General features: G+C 41.9%; 2 protein-coding genes across 2 annotated transcripts in view; both read left to right on the top strand.

Moving 5' to 3' along the window:
- Positions 1-4783, top strand: part of TAP2 (transporter 2, ATP-binding cassette, sub-family B (MDR/TAP)) — a 22517-nt gene extending 17734 nt beyond the window's left edge. The window contains exon 12 of the mRNA XM_011944815.1: positions 4297-4783. Within this exon, the coding sequence (XP_011800205.1) occupies positions 4297-4326 (30 nt within the window). The 3' untranslated portion in view covers positions 4327-4783. The remainder of the gene's footprint in view (positions 1-4296) is intronic.
- Positions 4784-9582: 4799 nt separating this feature from the next.
- LOC105513791 (HLA class II histocompatibility antigen, DO beta chain) lies at positions 9583-13871 on the top strand. The gene is made up of 6 exons (XM_011944811.1): positions 9583-9768; positions 11318-11587; positions 12030-12311; positions 12797-12907; positions 13160-13191; positions 13380-13871. Exons 1-6 carry the CDS (start codon positions 9678-9680, stop codon positions 13413-13415), a joined length of 822 nt encoding a protein of 273 aa, XP_011800201.1. The 5' UTR covers positions 9583-9677; the 3' UTR covers positions 13416-13871.
- Positions 13872-20235: the final 6364 nt, after the last annotated feature.

Raw genomic sequence — 20235 nt, 5'->3', positions numbered from 1 at the left:
TTTAAAGTCTGTTTTATCAGAGACTAGGATTGCAATCCCTGCTTTTTTTTTTGTTTTCCATTTGCTTGGTAGATTTTCCTCCATCCCTTTATTTTGAGCCTATATATGTCTCTGCATGTGAGATGGGTCCTGTTAGTCTTCTATAATGAACAATCATAAAACTAGCTCATATCCTCTCCCTTCCTCTTTCTTTGTGTGTGTGTGTGTGTGTGTGTCTACCTGTGTACACTTAAATATGTAAATATGTGCACTTGATTTATTAGTTTTAAAGAATATATTTTGACTCCTAGGTGTTACAGACAAGAACATCAACAAGCTTATTTGATATTCTTATTCCTTTTTCCACTTATTCTATAATCATTGTCAATTAATTTCTTCTTATAATTCTCCTATATTTCTTACATGTTTTGTAGTTTTATTGCTAGGTGCAGACTAATTCAGTTTTAGTATAATGTTCTGGTGACTTCATTATCATCATGTAATGGCTGTCTTTGTTTTTACTAATGCCTTTGGTTTTAGACTATACATTTAGATATGTCTGTAACTACATAAGCTGTCTTTCTGTCTCCTGTTAGTGTTTGCTTTGTGTATCTTTTATCTTAGCAGAAGGAAATTGAGACACACAACACCTGGAAAATAGGGTAACTCCCACCCTAATACTGTGCTTTACCAAGGGTCTTAGCAAATGGCACAGCAGGAGATTGTATCCCACACCTGGCCCAGAGGGTCCCACGCCCACGGAGCCTCCCTCATTGTTAGCACAACAGTCTGAGATCTAACTGCAAGGCGGCAGTGAGGCTGGGGGAGGGGTGCCCGCCATTGCTGAGGCTTAAGTAGGTAAACAAAGTTGCCAGGAAGCTCGAATTGGGTGGAGCCCACCACAGCTCAAGGAGGCTGGCCTGCCTCTGTAGACTCCACCTCTGGGGACAGGGCATAAACAAAAGGCAGCAGAAACCTCAGCAGAGGTAAATGCCCCTGTTTGACATCTTTGAAGAGAGCAGTGGATCTCCCAATACAGAGGTTGAGATCTAAGAATGGACAAACTGCCTGCTCAAGTGGGTCCCTGACCCCTGAGTAGCCTAACTGGGAGACATCCACCACTAGGTGCAGACCAACACCTCACATCTCACATGGCAGGGTACAACCCTGAGAGGAAGCTTCCAGAGCAAGAATCAGACAGCAACACTTGCTGTTCAGCAATATTCTATCTTCTGCAGCCTCTGCTGCTAGTACCCAGGCAAACAGGGTCTGGAGTGGACCTCAAGCAAACTCCAACAGATCTACAGCTGAGGGTCCTGACTGTTAGAAGGAAAACTAACAAACAGAAAGGACACCCACACCAAAACTCCATCAGTATGTCACCATCATCAAAGACCAGAGGCAGATAAAACCACAAAGATGGGGAAAAAGCAGTGCAGAAAAGCTGGAAATTCAAAAAATCAGAGCACATCTCCCCATCCAATGGAACGCAGCTCATCACCTGCAACGGAACAAAGTTGGACAGAGAATGACTTTGACAAGTTGAGAGAAGAAGGCTTCAGTCAATCAAACTTCTCAGAGCTAAAGGAGGAACTACGTAACCAGTGCAAAGAAACTCAAAACCTTGAAAAAAGAATGGATGAATGGATAACTAGAATAATCAATGCAGAGAAGACCTTAAAAGAACTCATAGAGATGAAAACCATAACACGAGCACAACATGACAAATGCACAAGCTTCAGTAACTGACTCGATCAACTGGAAGAAAGAGTATCAGTGACTGAAGATCAAATGAATGAAATGAAGTGAGAAGAGAAAAGCCTCCAAGAAATATGGGATTACGTGAAAAGACCAAATCTACGTCTGATTGGTGTGCCTGAAAGTGACAGGGAAAATGGAACCAAGTTGGAAAACACTCTGCAGGATATCATCCAGGAGAACTTCCCCAACCTAGTAAGGCAGGCCAACATTCAAATTCAGGAAATACAGAGAATGCCACAAAGATAATCCTCGAGAAGAGCAACTCCAAGACACATAATTGTCAGATTCATCAAAGTTGAAATGAAGGAAACAATGTTAAGGGCAGCCAGAGAGAAAGGTCGGGTTACACACAAAGGGAAGCCCATCACACTAACAGCAGATCTCTCAGCAGAAACTCTCCAAGCCAGAAGAGATTGGGGGCCAGTATTCAACATTCTTAAAGAAAAGAATTTTCAACCCAGAATTTCATATCCAGCCAAACTAAGTTTCATAAGTGCAAGAGAAATAAAATCCTTTATAGACAAGCAAATGCTTAGAGATTTTGTCACTACCAGGCCTGCCCTACAAGAGATCCTGAAGGAACCTCTAAACATGGAAAGGAACAACTGGTAACAGCCACTGCAAAAAACACGTCAAAATGTAAAGTCCATTGATGCTAGGAAGAAACTGCATCAACTAGCAAGCAAAATAACCAGCTAATATCATAATGACAGGATCAAGTTCACACATAACAATATTAACCTTAAATGTAAATGGGCTAAATGGTCCAATTAAAAGACACAGACTGGCAAATTGGATAAAGAGTCAAGACCCATCAGTTTGCTGTATTCCGGAGACCCATCTCACATGCAGAGACACACATAGGCTCAAAATAAAGGGATGGAGGAAAATCTACCAAGCAAATGGAAAACAAAAAAAAAAGTCATCATAGATCAAAAAGTCTGTTTTATCAGAGACTAGGAATTGTCTAAAGAAAGAGAGAACTAAGTGTATTATATACAAATAAACTTATCAAAGCAATCTTGAAATATACACCTTCCTTAATATCTGAAAAGCTAAAATTTAAAAAATGCACAATAAAGACATAGTGAAAGATTTTCAAAAATAAATACTCATGTAAACATTATATTTAACTGAAGTTCATATCTCCAAATTAGATTGAATCTATTTGCTGTATGAATAATTATAAACGGGCTTCTTAACTGAACTTTATAAATGAAAATATTTTTAAATTAGATTAAGATAAAAACTATATTTTTGCAATATGCAAAAGACACTTAACATAAAGCCATTCAGAAAGATGTATTCATTACTTTCAACAAATAAGATGATGGGCAAAGGCATAACAAGAGAATGCAAACAAAGAGGAAGCAGAGGTCACATTCGTCTTACCAAACAAGATGAAATTCAGACACTCCTCACACACACGTACACACACAAACAAAAAACAAAAAACAACAAAAAAAATTGAGTGTGACAGGAAAGGCACTTTATAATGTAAAGTATGAAATTCATATGAATATATGAGACATATATTTAGGTTCTAAATACCAAATAGGTAGCTCTTATAAAGCAGAAGTTAAGGTAGATACAAGGAAAATATTCAGAAATGTACTATCAATAGAGCACTTTAATTCCCTTTCCCTGGACTCGACCAGTTAAGTGGACAAAAAAATAGGCTGGGTGTGGTGGTTCATGCCTGTAATCTCAGCATTTTGGTAGGCCAAGGCAGGCGGATCACCTGAGGTCAGGAGTTCGAGACCAGCCTGGCCAACATGGTGAAACCCTGTTTCTACCAAAAATACAAAAATTAGCCAGGTGTGGTGGTGGCCGCCTGCAATCCCAGCTACTTGGGAGGCTGAGGCAGGAGAATCGCTTGAACCTGGGAGGCGGAGGTTGCAGTGAGCTGGGATCATGCCACTCCACTCCAGCCTGGGCAATAGAGTGAGACTCCGTTTCAAAAAAAAAAAAAAGTATGAACACAGAAGATAGAAGATATTACTATCAATAAAAAAATAGATATGCTATATCTATATTGAACTTTTACAATTGAAAATAGAGGCCAGGCGCAGTGGCTCACACCTATAATCCCAACACTTTGGGAGGCCGAAGCAGTTAGATTGCTTGAACTCAGGAGTTCGAGACCAATGTGGGCAACAGCGAAAACCTGTCTCTACAAAAAATACAGGCTGGTGTGGTGGCTCGTGCCTGTGGTTCCAACTACGTGGCTGAGGCGGGAGGATCGCTTGGGCCCAGGAGTTCGAGGCTGCAGTGAGCTATGATTGTGCCACTGCACTCCAGCCAGGGCAACAGAGTGAGGCCCTGTCTCTAAAACAAACAAACAAATAAAAATTAAATGGCTCAGTGGCATAGAAGAAACATTTTTAATGAACAAGTATAATATTGATGTTAAACTAAGACAATGCTCAAAAATAAAAATTGTAGATGAATTTACTTATTGTATTGACACAAAAATCCTAAATAAAACATTGCAAACAGATTCTAGCACAAATTAAAAAACATCCATCAAGATCAAGGTTTTTTTTTTCTTTCTAGAAAACCTTTTGGAAGTTCATGATATTTTGAATTTCAATGGATATTTCCTAGGAATGATGAGTGCAAATGAACGAATATGTGGAACAAAGCATCACCAACATTTATTTTTTTCAGGATGAGGTGATGGACAAAACCATCATAGAGAAATTGAGGCAAATAGTCCATATAAAACAATACTTTGGGTGAGTCCACCCATCCCAAAGGTATATCAAAGAAGTGACTGCAGATTGGAGCCCAAAGTCTTTGGTTCCTCAGTTTCCAAATGGATTCTCACTAGGTGGGATCATGAGTTTGCTTTGGACACCCCAAATTCTAACTATTTATTTTGTTTCTCACATCCTTTCCTTCTTTCCCGGCCCCTTCCCCTCATGTTACACCTCTTGCTAGTTTGAGATGTCAGTCACTACTGCGGAAGAATTAAACCAGTATTTTGAGCTGGCAAAATTCTTAGCCTAGTACAATTCCTTCAATTAAACTGTAGCTCAACAATAGTGTTCTCTAAAAATATGATTTAATTTTCTATCTAGAAACTCAGAATATTTTCCATAACTCCTCCAGGGCAGAGTGGATTATGTTGGCATGTTAGGAGGAAGTAGAAGGAAGAAAATGAATTGAGATGTACGTTTTGCTTCCATGTTAAAGTCACCAAAACAGCAGTTGAAGGGATATTTGTGTCAGGCAGTAGGGAGAATAATAATTTTATACCACCCTAAAAAAACAACCACACATACACCCAAATTTTCTCACTTCTCAGAGAACAAGGAAGGAAAGAAAAGAGAGAAGCAAAATATGAACTTGAGTGAAAAATCACAGAGGAGCCTGTAGCTATTTAGGGAGGGCTGTTGGCTGAAGTCAGACAGGAAGAAAAAGATCAAAACACCCTGCCCTATTTTTCAGGTTCTTTCAGGTAGAAGACAAAAATATAAATATGGGAGAAAGGAAGCAAGCCATATCTTTTTCCTCTTGTCTCCCCGGAACTGAACAGTGTCTCTGATAAGCCCAGGCCCTTATATTGTAGACATTGACACTAAGCACAGAAAATGACTCAAAAACGTTTCTAATGGGGTGAATATGATGCTTCAGTTTATTTAAGATGTACCAGAGGCCATTGATGAAGGAGATCCATAGCTTGCTAACTGAAGCTTATTGCTTTCTCTTCTTAGTTCCCATCGCCAGGCTCTATACCATTCCTTGCTTGTGATGTGAGATCACTGATTTCCCTTTATTAGGTAGGATATGATTTCCTGACAGAGATCTGTCCTAACACCAAATAGCTATGATGAAATTCCTTGGTTATTTTGCCTTTTTGTGTGCCTTATCATTACTGGAATGCTAAAGGTGTAGGAATAAAGTTTCCCTGGGTTCCCAAGAAATACAGTGTGATGGAAAAAGTACAGCCTAGGGACTTACTAGTTATGTGACCTGTGGTTCATTCCGTACTTACTTCATCTATAAAAGGGAGATCATGATAGTATCTATTGCAAAGGGTTTTGTGATAATTCTCTCTTTCTTTCTCTCTCTTTCTCACACACACACACACAAGCACACATTTATATAGTGCTTAGAAAATAAACTCATAATAAGCAATTGACAAATGTTAGTTATTATTATTATGTAGGCAGATCAGATTTTAGAGTTTGTGAGACTTGGACACATTTACACAGAAGAAAGAGCAGCCCTCCTAACTTTCTGGTCCAGCGCCATATCCTCCATTTTCTCCCCACCCCTTGCCATCTATCAACCCCCTCTCTCCTCTAAATCTAAATACAGGCCCCCATTTGATCCATATTGTCTAGGCCCTTCCTCTCCTCTCCACATGGCCCTTCCTTCAGCTCTGAGGGAAGCTGCAGAAGCCCAGCCATGGTGCTGTCTACAAACAAGGGGACACACGCTTCTTCCACCCGCTCATGCTGTTACTGCATCTGATCATCTCCGCGCCATGTCCTCATTCACTTAGCCTAAGTTGAGTGTCTGTCTCCATTTCCAAATGCAATAAAACATTTGGGAAAGACTAAGGTAGGTGTGGGCAGGAAGAAGGGAAGAAGTCAGATCCAGTGGCTTGACAACCGTCTGATGCCTCCTTATCCTCAGCTCCACACAAGCCCTCACCACTGTGAGCTCCACAGCCATGCACCTGGAGGAGAAGCACTCACAATCAGGGTCAAATACCTTGTACTTGGGGTCTACCAGTAAGCCTGTGGCCAGCCTTCCACTTCATGAATCATCACATTTACATGAGAGATGTGGAGAGAGAGGTGTCAGCCTCCTAGCTCCTGTCCTGTAGCGGTTAAGTCAAGTCAGGCCAGGCTGTGGTAACCAACAACCTCCAGGGCTTTCATTAAAGAACAGTTGTTTCTCATTCATAGAGTGTGTTGTAGGTGTGAGTGATTCCCTGGGGCAGCGGCTCTTCCTGGTGACTCAGCTAATTAGACTGCTTTTCTACTGGGATTGTGCCGTCTCAACACAAGGCTGTCTTGGTTGACTTGGTAGGGGAGGAGGAGAAGAGTCATGCGCAGGGAGTTAAATTCTTTGACCAGGAACCTCTTGTTCACTTTCCATTGGTAAGAACGAGTCACACAGCTCCAGGAGAGTAGGAAGTCTAGTTTCTTGTTTTCCATGGGCCTAGAAATTAGAGGATGAACATTAGTGATGTCTTCCACGTCTTCTCTCTTTTTCTTTACCTGTTATATTCTCCCATGGGGAAAAAATTATTTTTCTGATTGGTCTGATCCAGGCCTCCAACCAAGGCCATGTTTACTAAGGGTCATAGAACAGTAAAAGTTTGCACAATTGCATTTCACCTCTCTTTTCTGAATCCTGCTTAATTAACTTTAAAAACTCACTTACAAACCACTTCTTGCTCTTCTTAGTTATCAAATATATTTTCTTTCAACTCCTTTTTGACAGATCTTGTCTTGTTCTCAGCTGAGTCCATCACAACCATCTAAATGGAACTCCCTCATTCCCCTCTCTCCCCTGCTGATCATCCTGTCTTTGTTCTTTTATCTGAAGAAGTGTACCTTTCTTCCCCCAAGCCTTAGGCTCGCTATCTTAGTCCATTTGTGTTACTGTAACAAGATACACGAGACAGGGTAATTTATGAAGAACAGAAATTTATTTCTCACAGTTCTGGAAGTTAGAAGTTCAAGGTCATAGCTCTGGAAGATTTGATGCCTTGGCCATTGACTCATTGACTTGGAAAAAAAAAAATCACTGCAGTGAACTTGTGGTTACCATGATATCCTGGGTTCATTCTTAATGTGCACAGTATAGGCAAATCAGGGTCACATTTCATGCTGAAAGATGATGTGAAATGATGAGTAAACATTGCCCTTTAAATAATAATAACATAGATGGTGAATTACAATTTGCACTTTTGGTTTCATTTGCTTAAAGATAGTGTTTTACTGTCTAGGTTTTACTGAAAGAATACTTAACTAAACACTTCAGTCAAATCATTCCAGTGTAACAGTCCTCACAAGGGGGAAGGCAGAAGGGCAAAAGTGCCAAGGTATTCCTTCCAGTCCTTCTATTTTTATTGATTGACTGATTGATTGATTAAGACAGGGCCTTGCTCTGTTACCCATGCTGGAGTGCAGTGGTGCATTCATGGCTCACTGCAACTTTGAACTTTTGGGCTCAAGCAGTCCTCCTACCTCAGCCTCCAAAATAGCTAAGACCACAGGTGCATGCCACCATATTTTTTTCTTTAATATTTTTAAATTTTATTTAGACACGGGGGTCTCACTATGTTTTCCAGGTTGGTCTCTAACTCCTGGCTTCAAGCAATCTTCCTCCTCAGCCTCCCAAAGTGCTGGGATTATGGGCATGAGCCATCATCGTTGCTCTCTCTAGCCCTTTTTAAGTCTCTAATCCCATTCAGGAGGCCTCTGCATTCATGACTTAATCACCTCCTAAAGGGCCCACCTTTTGATACTATCACGTTGGTGATTAAGTTGCAACACATGAATTTTGAGTGACATTCAGACCACAGCATTTTGGAGAAAATTGTCCCTTTCTTTTCTTTTTTATCTTCAATTCCTCTTTTCTACAGATGCCTTCCACTTCACTTGGAACCTTGTTAAGATCTCTCCTGTCTTAAAAGTTTCTTTTTCCAGAACACCAGAACTCATTCCTTCTGTCTAACTGTAACTTTGTACTCGTTACCAACCTCTACCCATTTCTACCTCTGACTCCTCGGCCTCAGGTAACTACTAATGTACTCTTTACTTCGATGAGGTCAACTTTTTTAGATTCCACATAAGAGTGAAATCACGTAATATTGTCCTTCTGTTCTTGGTTTATTTCACTTAACATAGGGCCCTCCAGGTTCACCCATGTTGTTGCAAATGACAGGACTTCATGCTTTTTTTTATGGCTGAATAGTATTCCATCATGTATATATATCACATACTAATTACCCTGCTTTAATCACTACACAATGTATACGTGTGTTGAAACATCATTCTGTACCCCATAAATATGTACAATCATTACGTGTCAATTTAAAAAACCCAAGAAAAGTATTTTTTCTTGGTGGTGTTTTTTCTCAAGTGTATCCCATTTTTCTTTGTTTTCACTTTCAAAATTCTTGAAAGACTCTTTTAATCTGCTCCCTTTGTTTTCTTGTTTCCAATTCACTCTTTTGAAATATGGCTTCTACCTTTAACACTCTGCTGTCCTCTTGAAGGTTATTGGTGCCCTACTAATCATGAAACACAATAATGCTCTCTTATATTGTATCCTGGTGAGCCTTTTTGCAGAATTTTATTATTTGAGAGTTCTCTTTCCGTGGTTTTTTTTAAAATTTATTTTATTTTTTGTGGTCCTTTTGGCTTATAGGAAACTGTACTCTCCAAATGTTCTCTATGTCTTCTGTTTCTTCTCCGATAATCCCTTTACTAAATCCTCTTGAGGTATATGCTTCAGAATGCTTAATTTACATACTCTTAATTCCTTCTTAATTTATACACTGCCTGTTGGCAATGTCAACACCCCATAGGGAGGGAGGCCTATTGGTTAGAACAGGCCAGGGAATAGAAGAAAACATAATAAACAGTCTGCTTAGTTCTTCTAGGGCCCCATAATGTGTCGAATATATATTTTTACTTCTTCTCCCAGCCCATTTTTAATATACCTAAATTACTATCAGTGATTCTGCAGGCAAACAATGGTTGAGTGGTATGACACAACTTTGTGAAAGTATCCTACCCAGTACCTGATGATGCAAAACTCTTCTATCTTGATTGGTTGTCAATCCGAGGAGTTTCCAATCCTGGGGAAGCCAGAAAAACACCTATTTATACTCTTAATGAGTACTTTTTGAAACCATTCTGAAGAGGCTGACGATTTTACTATCTCATTTTTTTGCTTGCTCCAGAATGGGTTCTGGGTGGGTCCCCTGGGTGGTGGCTCTGCTAGTGAATCTGGCCAGACTGGATTCCTCCATGACTCAAGGCACAGACTCTCCAGGTAAGAACAGAGCAATTATTTTTTTCCAGTGTTTAGGCAAGAATTGGCATGGGGGAGTGATGCCTTTCCTTATAAGTCCAGGCCACAGATCAGACTGGAAGTGGCTTTTGGTTTCAAAGAGCAGTGTTCTGCCCTTTGGCAGAAAAGTACATCTTCCCTCTTTGCATGGGATGGACTTCATATACCAGAGCCACCTATTAAAGAGGGGTAGGGAGGCAGAAAGAGGGAAACATTGTGTTTTGTTTAGGATCCTTATTGTGTATATCAACCTCAGTCAGAGACTGGGCGTGTTCAAGGCTTTGGCCTGGGTTTGAGCCTGCTGGGAAAAACCTGCAGTTGGCTGGGTCACAGACGCATTCTGTGATTTTTCGGTCAGGACACGGAAAGAAACCTCAGTTGGGGTATATATGGACAAATGAAACTGGAAACAAAGGTTGCTCCTTCTGTCATTTATTAAGCCACTATTATATGGTCAGAATTGTACTAAACAGTTTTGAGAAGTAAGAGAAGTTGAATAGAATACATTGTCTTTGTCCTCAGGCTACCAGGTACAAGTTACTTGTCACTGTTATTTTTCTAGCACAGGCGACAGACGATGCAACCATGAAGCAATGTGAGATCATGAAAGCACATCTTAATGAGCAGAAAGAGGATGTAATGTGCTAAGAACAGAATCCACTTTGCATGTTAGTTTCATTAAATACAAAACAGGAACAAACCTGGCCGGGGGAGATCATCATTCTTAGAGAAGAGAAACCGCCCTGAGTCTATAATGTCCATTAAACAATACAACTGAAAAAAAAAATCAGCACAGATTTTAAATGATGATGAAAAATTCATATTTCCCCCCCTGGTTTAGACTACTAGAGAAAATAGAGAAGAATATACATGCTGAGAAATTGCAGGCTGTAACTTCATCTGATATTAGGTACTGCGTGAGGGATAAGTGGGGTTCACCCAGGAAGGTCATTCTTATGGCTCAGTTCAGAGTTGGAGGAGGCTTCTGAACTTAGGAACGAAAGTAAATTTACAACCCAACATTAATAGCAATTATCCTTCAAGTCTTGACTTAGATGCAGTTTCTTCGGGAAGTCCTTCCTGACTTACCTACATTATTAACCCCATTTGAATTTCCTTTTTATTGTAGTTATTGTTAAGTGCACAGAATTGGTTTAATTTTACCCAGTGAGTTCACAGCACATTGTAATTATTGGCAGTAGTACAAGACCCTCTCTTCTCTTCCCTTGCCTGCATTCTCATTCTCTCCCCTCCCTAGAGAATCCATTCTAAATATGTCTGGTATGTCTCTAAGTATGAGAGTGGCCTTTAGAAATATGTAGCATCATTTCCCTTTATGTAATTTTAAAATTTAATAAATATCATTGTGTGTTGAATCACATTCTGTTTCTTTTCTCACTTGACACTGTGCTTTTTGAGCATTCTGAGGTCAAAGGCCTCCTCTTAGATCTATGTGGTCTGACGTAATTTACCAGGCATGGGTTTTCCCAGAGGAGGGGGCTGGTTCATAGTCCCTGTTTTGGTTTTCCAGAAGATTTTGTGATTCAGGCAAAGGCTGACTGTTACTTCACCAACGGGACAGAAAAGGTGCAGTTTGTGGTCAGATTCATCTTTAACTTGGAGGAGTATGTACGTTTCGACAGTGATGTGGGCATGTTTGTGGCATTGACGAACCTGGGGCAGCCAGATGCTGAGCAGTGGAACAGCCGGCTGGATCTCTTGGAGAGGAGCAGAGAGGCTGTGGATGGGGTCTGTAGACACAACTACAGGCTGGGCGCACCCTTCACTGTGGGGAGAAAAGGTGAGCTGGAAGGTGAGGTCTGGCGGGGCTCAGGAATGTCACCCATGTGAACCTGGCCACGGCTCTTCTTCCTTGTAAGCAATTTTCTGCTTTAGGATAAATGGTTGTCTGTATAGATGTTCTGGCCCCAGCTGTGATGCATTATCCTCACAAGTCAGCCACTGTGATCTTGGTCTCAGACCCCCAAGGTTCTCAGGGACTTCGAGGGCTAGTGTACTCTCAAAGAGAAGCAGTAATCGTGGGAGTACCTCAGAAAGTCTAAATCCTCCTGGCAGACACTGACATACCCCGTTACTGAACTTGGGGGCTGAGACTTGCCCATACTTTGTGTTCGCCTGGGTGATCTGGGAAAGAGATTGACATAGTGATGGTCCCTAAAGAATCTCCTGTCCCAGCTTGGTGATTTTCTTCCACAATGTCTCATTTTTCTCTCCCTTCCTAGTGCAACCAGAGGTGACAGTGTACCCAGAGAGGACCGCACTCCTGCACCAGCATAATCTGCTGCACTGCTCTGTGACGGGCTTCTATCCAGGGGACATCAAGATCACGTGGTTCCTGAATGGGCAGGAGGAAAGAGCTGGGGTCATGTCCACTGGCCTTATCGGGAATGGAGACTGGACCTTTCAGACTGTGGTGATACTAGAAATGACTCCTGAACTTGGAGATGTCTACACCTGCCTTGTCCATCACTCCAGCCTGCTGAGCCCCGTTTCTGTGGAGTGGAGTGAGAATTAGTTTCTAGTACTCTCTGGGCCTGACTCAGGGCTATACTGACTCAATACAGAGCCTGTGTCACTTCTGCATTTATCTTGGTCACAGCATGAATTATTCTTTCCCTTGATCTGAGACAGTCACAGAAACTAGAGTCCTTGGGTTAGGGTGGGAGAAAACATGGCAGATATCTATCCTCATATCTTCCAAGAAACGAGGAGGTCTAATCACCTCATTATGTGCTTCCAACCCTATGAACTGGTGTCCTCCAATTCTTTGGTCTTAGTATTCAGGAGGCATTCTTATGGGCTGTAAGAATTGGTAACAGATGGCTGGTAACTCCATGGGTGCCAACTTTGGTTTCAAAGAACCATTTTAAAATTTATTTATTTTTCTCTAGCTAGCATTGAATTTGGTGTCTAGTACAGATTCTGGGATTTCAAGAAGATGCTTTAAATATTGGGATGTTTTTACTAATTTAAGACCTGTTTTCCATAGGAGTTCAGTCTGAATATTCTTGGAGAAAGATACTGAGTGGCATTGCAGCCTTCCTACTTGGGCTAATCTTCCTTCTGGTGGGAATTGTCATCCAGATTAGGGCTCAGAAAGGTAATGAGCCTGTGAGGAGTGCCCTGCCGCCTGTCCCAGACCTTCCCCACTCCCACCTTCCCTAACGTCAATGATCTGAGGCAAGGAAAGCTGATTGTACCTCTCAGGGATCACTGGGATAATTTATTCTGAAGCTAGAAACAGAGGATAAGCAGAAAGAGTGCTGACATTGCCAGCCATTTGTTCTTCCCTCAGGATAATCATATTGGGTCCTAATTGGGGCAATCCATTCTTTTCTCGATTTCTTTCCAGGATATGTGAGGACACAGATGTCTGGTGATGAGGTAATGTCTCTTTTCCCTTGTCTTTGAGTGGCAGATCATTCTCCCGGTTCTTTGGCCAGAAGGAGATGCCATGGGGGTAGGGAGGAGTAAGGTTGGTGCTGTCTGGACGGGACTGTCCCCTGAGTCTCTGAAACGGCTGTGGGGAGTGGTGAGGCTGCCTCCTGAGACCTTCATCACTGTTCCTCCAGGTCTCAAGAGCCGTTCTGCTCCCTCAGCCATGCTAAGGTACCCTCACTGAAGCTTCTCTCCCTGGAGCCTGAAGTAGTGATGAGTAGTCTGGGCCCTGGGCGAGGTAAAGGACATCCATGAGGTCAATGTTCTGGGAATAACCCTCTTGCCTGATCCTTGGAGGAGCCTAAACTGATTCTGGAGCTCTGTGTTCTGAGATCATGCATCTCCCACCCATCTGCCCTTCTCCCTTCTACGTGTATGTCATTAATCCCCATTGCCAAGGACACTGTCCAGAAACTCCCCTAAAACCTTACTCCTTCCAGCCCCAAATCATTTACTTTTCTGTGGTCCAGCCGTATTCCTATAAGTCATGATCTTCAAAGCTTTCTGTCTTCCAACTGCAGTCTCCACAGTCTTCAGAAGACAAATGCTCAGGTAGTCACTGTTTCCTTTTCACTGTTTTTAAAAACCTTTTTGTTGTCAAATAAAATGGAGATACAAAAAATGTACAGTTTAGTGAATTATTGAAAGAAAACCCCTGTAATCAAGTCAAGGAACAGGACTTTGTCAGCTCCAGCAGAAGTCTCTGTGTACGTCAGGCCAATCATAGCCTCTCTCTCCCCTCAAAAGTGACCATATCCTGACTTTATTGTAACCTCTTTCTTGTCTTTGTAGTCTATTCCCCCAGGTATGTGTTCCTGGACGCCACAGCTTAGTTGTCTTTTTACGTCTCTTGTACTTCACTGGTTTCTCCCCCATCAACCTTTTTCCCCCTTATGATTAATCTGTTGAAAAGCTCGAGCCATTTGACCTGTAGAGTTTCCCACACTCTGGACTTTGCTGGCTGCGTACACACGGTGCGGTGTAACACGTCCTCTGCCCTCTGGGCCTCCTGCAAACTGGCATCTGGAGGCAGAGCCTGGATCAGTCTCTGGTTCGATCTTTTCCTTTGGAAAATCTGTACGTGGTGTTGTGGCCTTTCACCATGAGACACATAATTTCCAGCTGTTTCTTTTTGTGATGTTATCAACCATTGATACTAATTGCTTAGGTCTGTTAATTTATTGGGGATTGCTGAATGGTGATATTCTGCCATTTTTTCTTCATTTATATGCTTTATTAATGCTACAAAGAGGCAGTTCCCTTCATTTACTAGTGGGCTACTCAGTGGTACAGTGGAAAGGCAGGATCACTGTTTGACTCTCCTTTTATTTACCAATTTTCAAGTTAACAAATTGGTTTCCCACTATAAATAAAATCTATAGATGGCCAATCAGGTTTTACTTTTCATTCTTAAAATAATTATAAACAGAAGGATTTAAATGTTTGATAGGTTTTACTCTATTGTGACTTTTATGCTTGTTAAAGCTTATTGCTATATTTTTGGTGAGTGGAAACTTCTTCAAGTGGCTAAACATGAAACTGAGTTCTTTTGACACAAAGTTCTTTTGATAATTTCTTTGTTATCTGGGATGACAAGATGTTTCTGGTTCATCCTTTCATGTCTTGCCCAGACCTGGAGGCAGCCATTTTTCCAGAAATTCCTGGTTTAGTTTAGTGGGAAATTACATTTAAGACTATAATCCAGAGTTAGGGTGTTTTGTCCCACTGAACCTGCTGCTGGAGTCACCTCAAAAGTGGCGTCAAGGGAGTTGCCACAAGGAAGTGCCTCAAACCATCCTGAGGTGGTGTGGGTTAAGACTCAAAGAAAGAAGCGCTAAATGCCAGGGTGATCAGTCCAAAGCATTTATTTGGGGAATTTACCTTCAGAGGGCTTTAGGAGTCCTCGTAGACAGCAAAAGAAAAGGGGTGTTCTGCCTAGGTATGTCTGCAGTGAGGGGGTCAGGGTTTAGAGTTTATATGGAGGTTTAGGGAATCTGGCTCAGGGCTGGGACAAAGTTTCAGTGTTTAGAGTAACAACCTAAATACTTTTATCAGTGCCTGGGCGTGTTCAAGGCCTTGGCTTGGGTTCGAGCCTGCTGAGAAAAACCTGCAGTTAGCTGGGTCACAGAGGCATTCTGTGATTTTTTGGTCAGGACATGGAAAGAAAGCAGGGAGAAGGGCAGTGGGGGAACCTAAATAGATGGGAGTGGTCATTGTGTCTGGCCTGATCAATGGAAAGAAAACATTTATACATGTATACATTTTTAAAAAATCAGTCGTCCGAGCACGGTAGCTCATACCTGTAATCCCAGCACTTTGGGAGACCGAGGCAGGTGAATCACGAGGTCAAGAGATTCAGAACATCCTGGGCAACCTGGTGAAACCCCGTCTCTACTAAAAATACAAAAATTATCCAGGTGTGGTGGCAGGTGCCTGTAGTCCCAGCTACTCGGGAGGCTGAAGCAGGAGAATCGCTTGAACCTGGGAGGCGTAGGTTACAGTGAGCCAAGATCGTGCCACTGCACTCCAGCCTGGTGACAGAGCAATACTCCGTCAAAAAAAAAAAAAAAAAAAATCAGTCTTTTCTATATTAAATCTGCATCTCCTTTCTTTTACACCAAGAACTCTGGTTTCCAAGTACACAGGGAATGTCCATACTTATTTGCTTTTCCTGGGTTAACATAGACAGCAGTCTAAGGATAATAACACTCATACTAAAACCACCAAAATCGCTACTGAAAAAGGTTGAAATTCTTTTTACCTACATTTTCCCTATTACCTGTGTTTTCCCTTTTTACCTATGTTCTCCCACCATTTCTAATTGAACTGTATCTATCCTAATTGATCCTGTGCCATTGCATAGACTACTTGCTCCCTTATTAGCCTTAGTTCTGTGAGTAGAGAGATGTTTAACGCTCACCATCATTCCTTATGTGGATATCCCTGTCATGTGGTGGTTTTCAAGGTGTGGTCCGTGGATCCCTGGAGGTCCCTGGGACCCTTCAAGGGGCCTATGAAGTCGAGCTATTTTTGTAATAATACTAAGATGTTATTTGCCTTTTACACTGTATTATTTACATAGTGGTACAGAAATCTACGGTGGTCATGTGAAACTGTTAGTGCCTGAGCACAAATCAGGGTGGTGACACCAAGCTGTACAGGTAGTCATGTTCTTCACTGCCGTAAGCTTACGGTAAAACAAACAAACAAACAAAAAGCAAAAGCCAGTGTCCTTGATGAAACAATAAAATCATTAGTTTACTATGTTTTAAACCTCAAGCACACATCTGTTTAATAGTCAGTGTGAGAAAATAGGCAGCATTTCTGGTGCATACTGATGGAAAGGCAGTTGTCCTATGGAAAAGCTATCGTGTAATTGCATGAGTTGTGAGTGAAGTTAAACATTTTTTTTTTTAAGTGGGTCATCATTTTCCTTGAAGGAATGGCTGGAAGGCACACTGTGATTATTCAGACTTGGGTATTTAGTAGAAATTTTCTCAAAAATGAACAAAATGAGCCTATCCCATCAAAGAAAATAATATTGACAGTGGAAATTGGAATTTCAAGAGAAAAGTAAAATTTTGGAAAACTTATGTGTGCCACAGCTTCTCACTACTTAAATATTTTTCTGATGAGCTTGGTAGTGATATTAACAAATATGGTTTAAAAATATTTTAATAAAATATGTCAACACTTTAAAGATCTGCATAACCCTATGAACCAATAATTTACAAATAATCAATGCATGATATTGCAAAGTCATGCATAGAGGAAAAGATCCATTTAAAGATAGACTAGTGAATTTTAACATAAAAGAATATGAAAAGTTAATTGATAAGGTTTCAGATTCCACACAGCAACTAACCTGTAAGAATCTGCCATTTCTCGAGTTTTGGTGTCTTATCAAGGAAGAACAGTTACAATAGCTGAAATGGCTATTGAAACTTTCCTTCTTTTCCCAACTGTGTATCAGAGTGAGGCCAGATTTTTTTCTTGTAGTTTAGCCAAAACAACACATTGTTACAGCTCGAATGTAGAAGAATATATAACCAAGCTAGCTTTATTAAGCCAGACATTAAAGAGATTTTTATAAATGTAAAATAATTCCTTTTCTTCACTATTTTTTTTTTGTGCTGGAAAAGACAGCTATTTTCCATAAAAGTATGTTGTTTATGTTAACATGTAATGGATTTGTCATTGTTATTTAATAACAAGTAAACAAATTAATATAAATGTCACTTTACATGACCCATGTAAACTAAAGTTTCTTGGTGTTCTCAACAGTTTTACGAATAAAAAGGAATCCTGATCCAAAAAACTTATAAACTACTGATGTAGTCATCATGATTGTTTGAAACTATTTCTGCTAGGTGCCTCAGGAAGGCTTAGGAAAGTGTCTTAGTTTGTGTGAGCTGCTATAACAAACTACCAGAGACTGGATGGCTTAAAAACAGCAGAAATGTATTTTTCACAGTTCCAGAGGCTGGAGGTCTGAGATCAGTGTGTCAACCTGGCAGGGATCTGGTGAAGGCCTGCTGGCAGCATCTTCTCACTAAGACCTCACGTGGCAGAAGGAAAGGCAGCTCTCTGGAGTCTCCCTTATGAGGGCCCTAATCCCATTCATGAGGGCTGCACCCTCATGATCTAATCACCTTCCAAAGGTGTCATCTCCTGATACCATCACCTTGGGTGTTAGGATTTCATCACATGAATTTTGGGAAGGCACATTCAATCTACACCAGAAAGTTCTTGCACTTCATAGATGAAAGTCAGTTTTGTGGCAATAAAAATCTTGATTCTATTTTCTGCTGAGTATCTTAAAAAGTTACTATATTTTCACATAACTGCTATCAAAAAATCTGATGATAATCTAATTATTAATAAGTCATTGTTACTTTTGCTGAGTATCCAGATGGTATTTTCTTTTCCTTTAGTATCCACAAATTTTACTGAAATGTATCTTGGTCGGGAGGAGGGCAAGATGGTCAACTAGATGCAGCCAGGTGGAACAGCTCTCAACGAGGAACCCAGATGACTGGCGTGCTCCTAACAGATGTTTGGACAGAAGGCACCTAGAGGGGGCAGAGGGAAGACACAGAAGCTGGGCTGAAGGGGGAGAAAGCTGGGAACCCTACATGGGGCTACAGCACATCCAGACTCATTCCTGTCCTCCAGTGACTCCAGGGAAATGGGTGAGTTGAACTGGCAAGGAGCAACCCACTGTCACCATAACCTCTGGAACCATGGCAGGAGGAGACTCATTGACCACCGTGGACACTTGAGTTGGCAGGGAGAACTGCTTAGAGAAGTGGTAGGGGCAGCAAGCCAGCTGGTGTGGAGCCTAGAGGATTCGGTGCAGGAGCATCTGCAGTGGAGCATGGCCGGGGATGGCCATTTCCCTAGGCTCAACTTACTCCCACAGGAAACATTAACCCTAGGGGAACTGTTGGTCCTGAAATCTATAGGGTAGTCTTGCCCATCAGATGGGTCTGGTTCTATCTGAGCACCCCTTGGTCTTCTGGCCTCTCCTGGGGCCCCAGCCTGGCCATATCTGCTTGCAGGGCAGCCTCAGGTGCCCTGTGGGCCTGCACCATAGCTTCTACACTGGTAGACCATGCCTGACCAGTGAGTGGAGAGTTCCAATGAGGAGGCCCCTATGACCAGGCACCAGCCTGCATGCTCCCTCCCCACACTGCAGCTTCCTCTGGGCCCACAGCAACTCCCCGCATCACTTTGCTGGTACATGTCTGCTGGGTAGGTTTTGTTTTCCTTGCTTCACCAGCATATAGGAGTGCAATTCACCCCCCACCACTCTCCTGATGACCGCCATTGTAGACAGAGCCTTGGTGGGCACAGAGTCAACCAGCCCCACTCCCTCCATCGTCCCACCCTGTGCTAACACTGTGCAGAGAACAGCAGATCCTCCCCCACCTGAGTGACCACTCCTGCACAGAAAAGGCATGCAGACCTGCACCTGCCAATGCCCTGTGCATGAGCCAACACCACCTCCTGTGTGACCACACACACAGTTGCCAGCAGGGGCCCCCCTGCCCTTCCTACAGCTGCATTGCCTCTGCCACTGTGGTGGATGCCTGCAGGGAGGCGGGCACCCTGGCACCTGCTAGTACTCTGCTGCAGCTGCCACTACTGCTGCTGCTGGCACACTCAAACAAGGACAGATCCCGCTGTCACTGTACTATGAAACACTTTGGCTGACACCACTCATTGGAGTGTGGTGACCAGTGGTCTGGGAGCACTTTGGACTGCACCACTCCTGCTGTCCCCCCCAACCACCTCATCACAGCAGATTCCTAATTCTGAGGAATCACAGAACAAAGTCAGGGCCCCATACAAGTCCCAAAGGATTACAGCATGCAGTCCAAGAGTTGGGAGTGGAATATTGGCCAAATAAAATCTTCCAGAAATGAAGTCAGTTGGCTGAATCCACCTTATACCACAATCAAACCCTCAAAGTCACCAAATAGGATAAGTAAAAAAGGTCAGCAATCTCAAAGATTAAAGGAAAATAAGCCCATAAATGAGAAAGAATCAGGGCAAGAACCTTGACAACTCAAAAAGCCAGAGTGCCTTCTTTTCTCCAAACAACCACATCATATCTCAAGCAAGGATTCTGAACTGGGCTGAGATGGTTGAAATAACAGAAATATAATTCAGAATAAGAAGAGAAACGAAGATCATTGAGCTACAGAAGTACATTGAAACCCAATCCAAGGTAGCTAAAAACCATGATAATACAATGCAGGAGCTGATAGATAAAATAGCCAGTATAGATAAGAACATAACCAACTTGATAGAACTGAAAAACACACTACAAGAATTTCATAATGCAATCACAACTATTAATAGCGGAATAGACCCAGTGGAGAAAAGAATCTCCATGCTTCAAGACTGGCTTTCTGAAATAAGACAGTCAGACAAGAATAGAGAAAAAAGAATGAAAAGGAAGGAAGAAAACTTCTGAAAAATATG

The sequence above is a fragment of the Colobus angolensis genome, unplaced genomic scaffold, assembly GCF_000951035.1.
Source record: "Colobus angolensis palliatus isolate OR3802 unplaced genomic scaffold, Cang.pa_1.0 Scaffold236, whole genome shotgun sequence".
NCBI classification, from domain to species: Eukaryota; Metazoa; Chordata; class Mammalia; order Primates; family Cercopithecidae; genus Colobus; species Colobus angolensis.
This window is presented reverse-complemented; position numbering and strand designations above follow the sequence as displayed.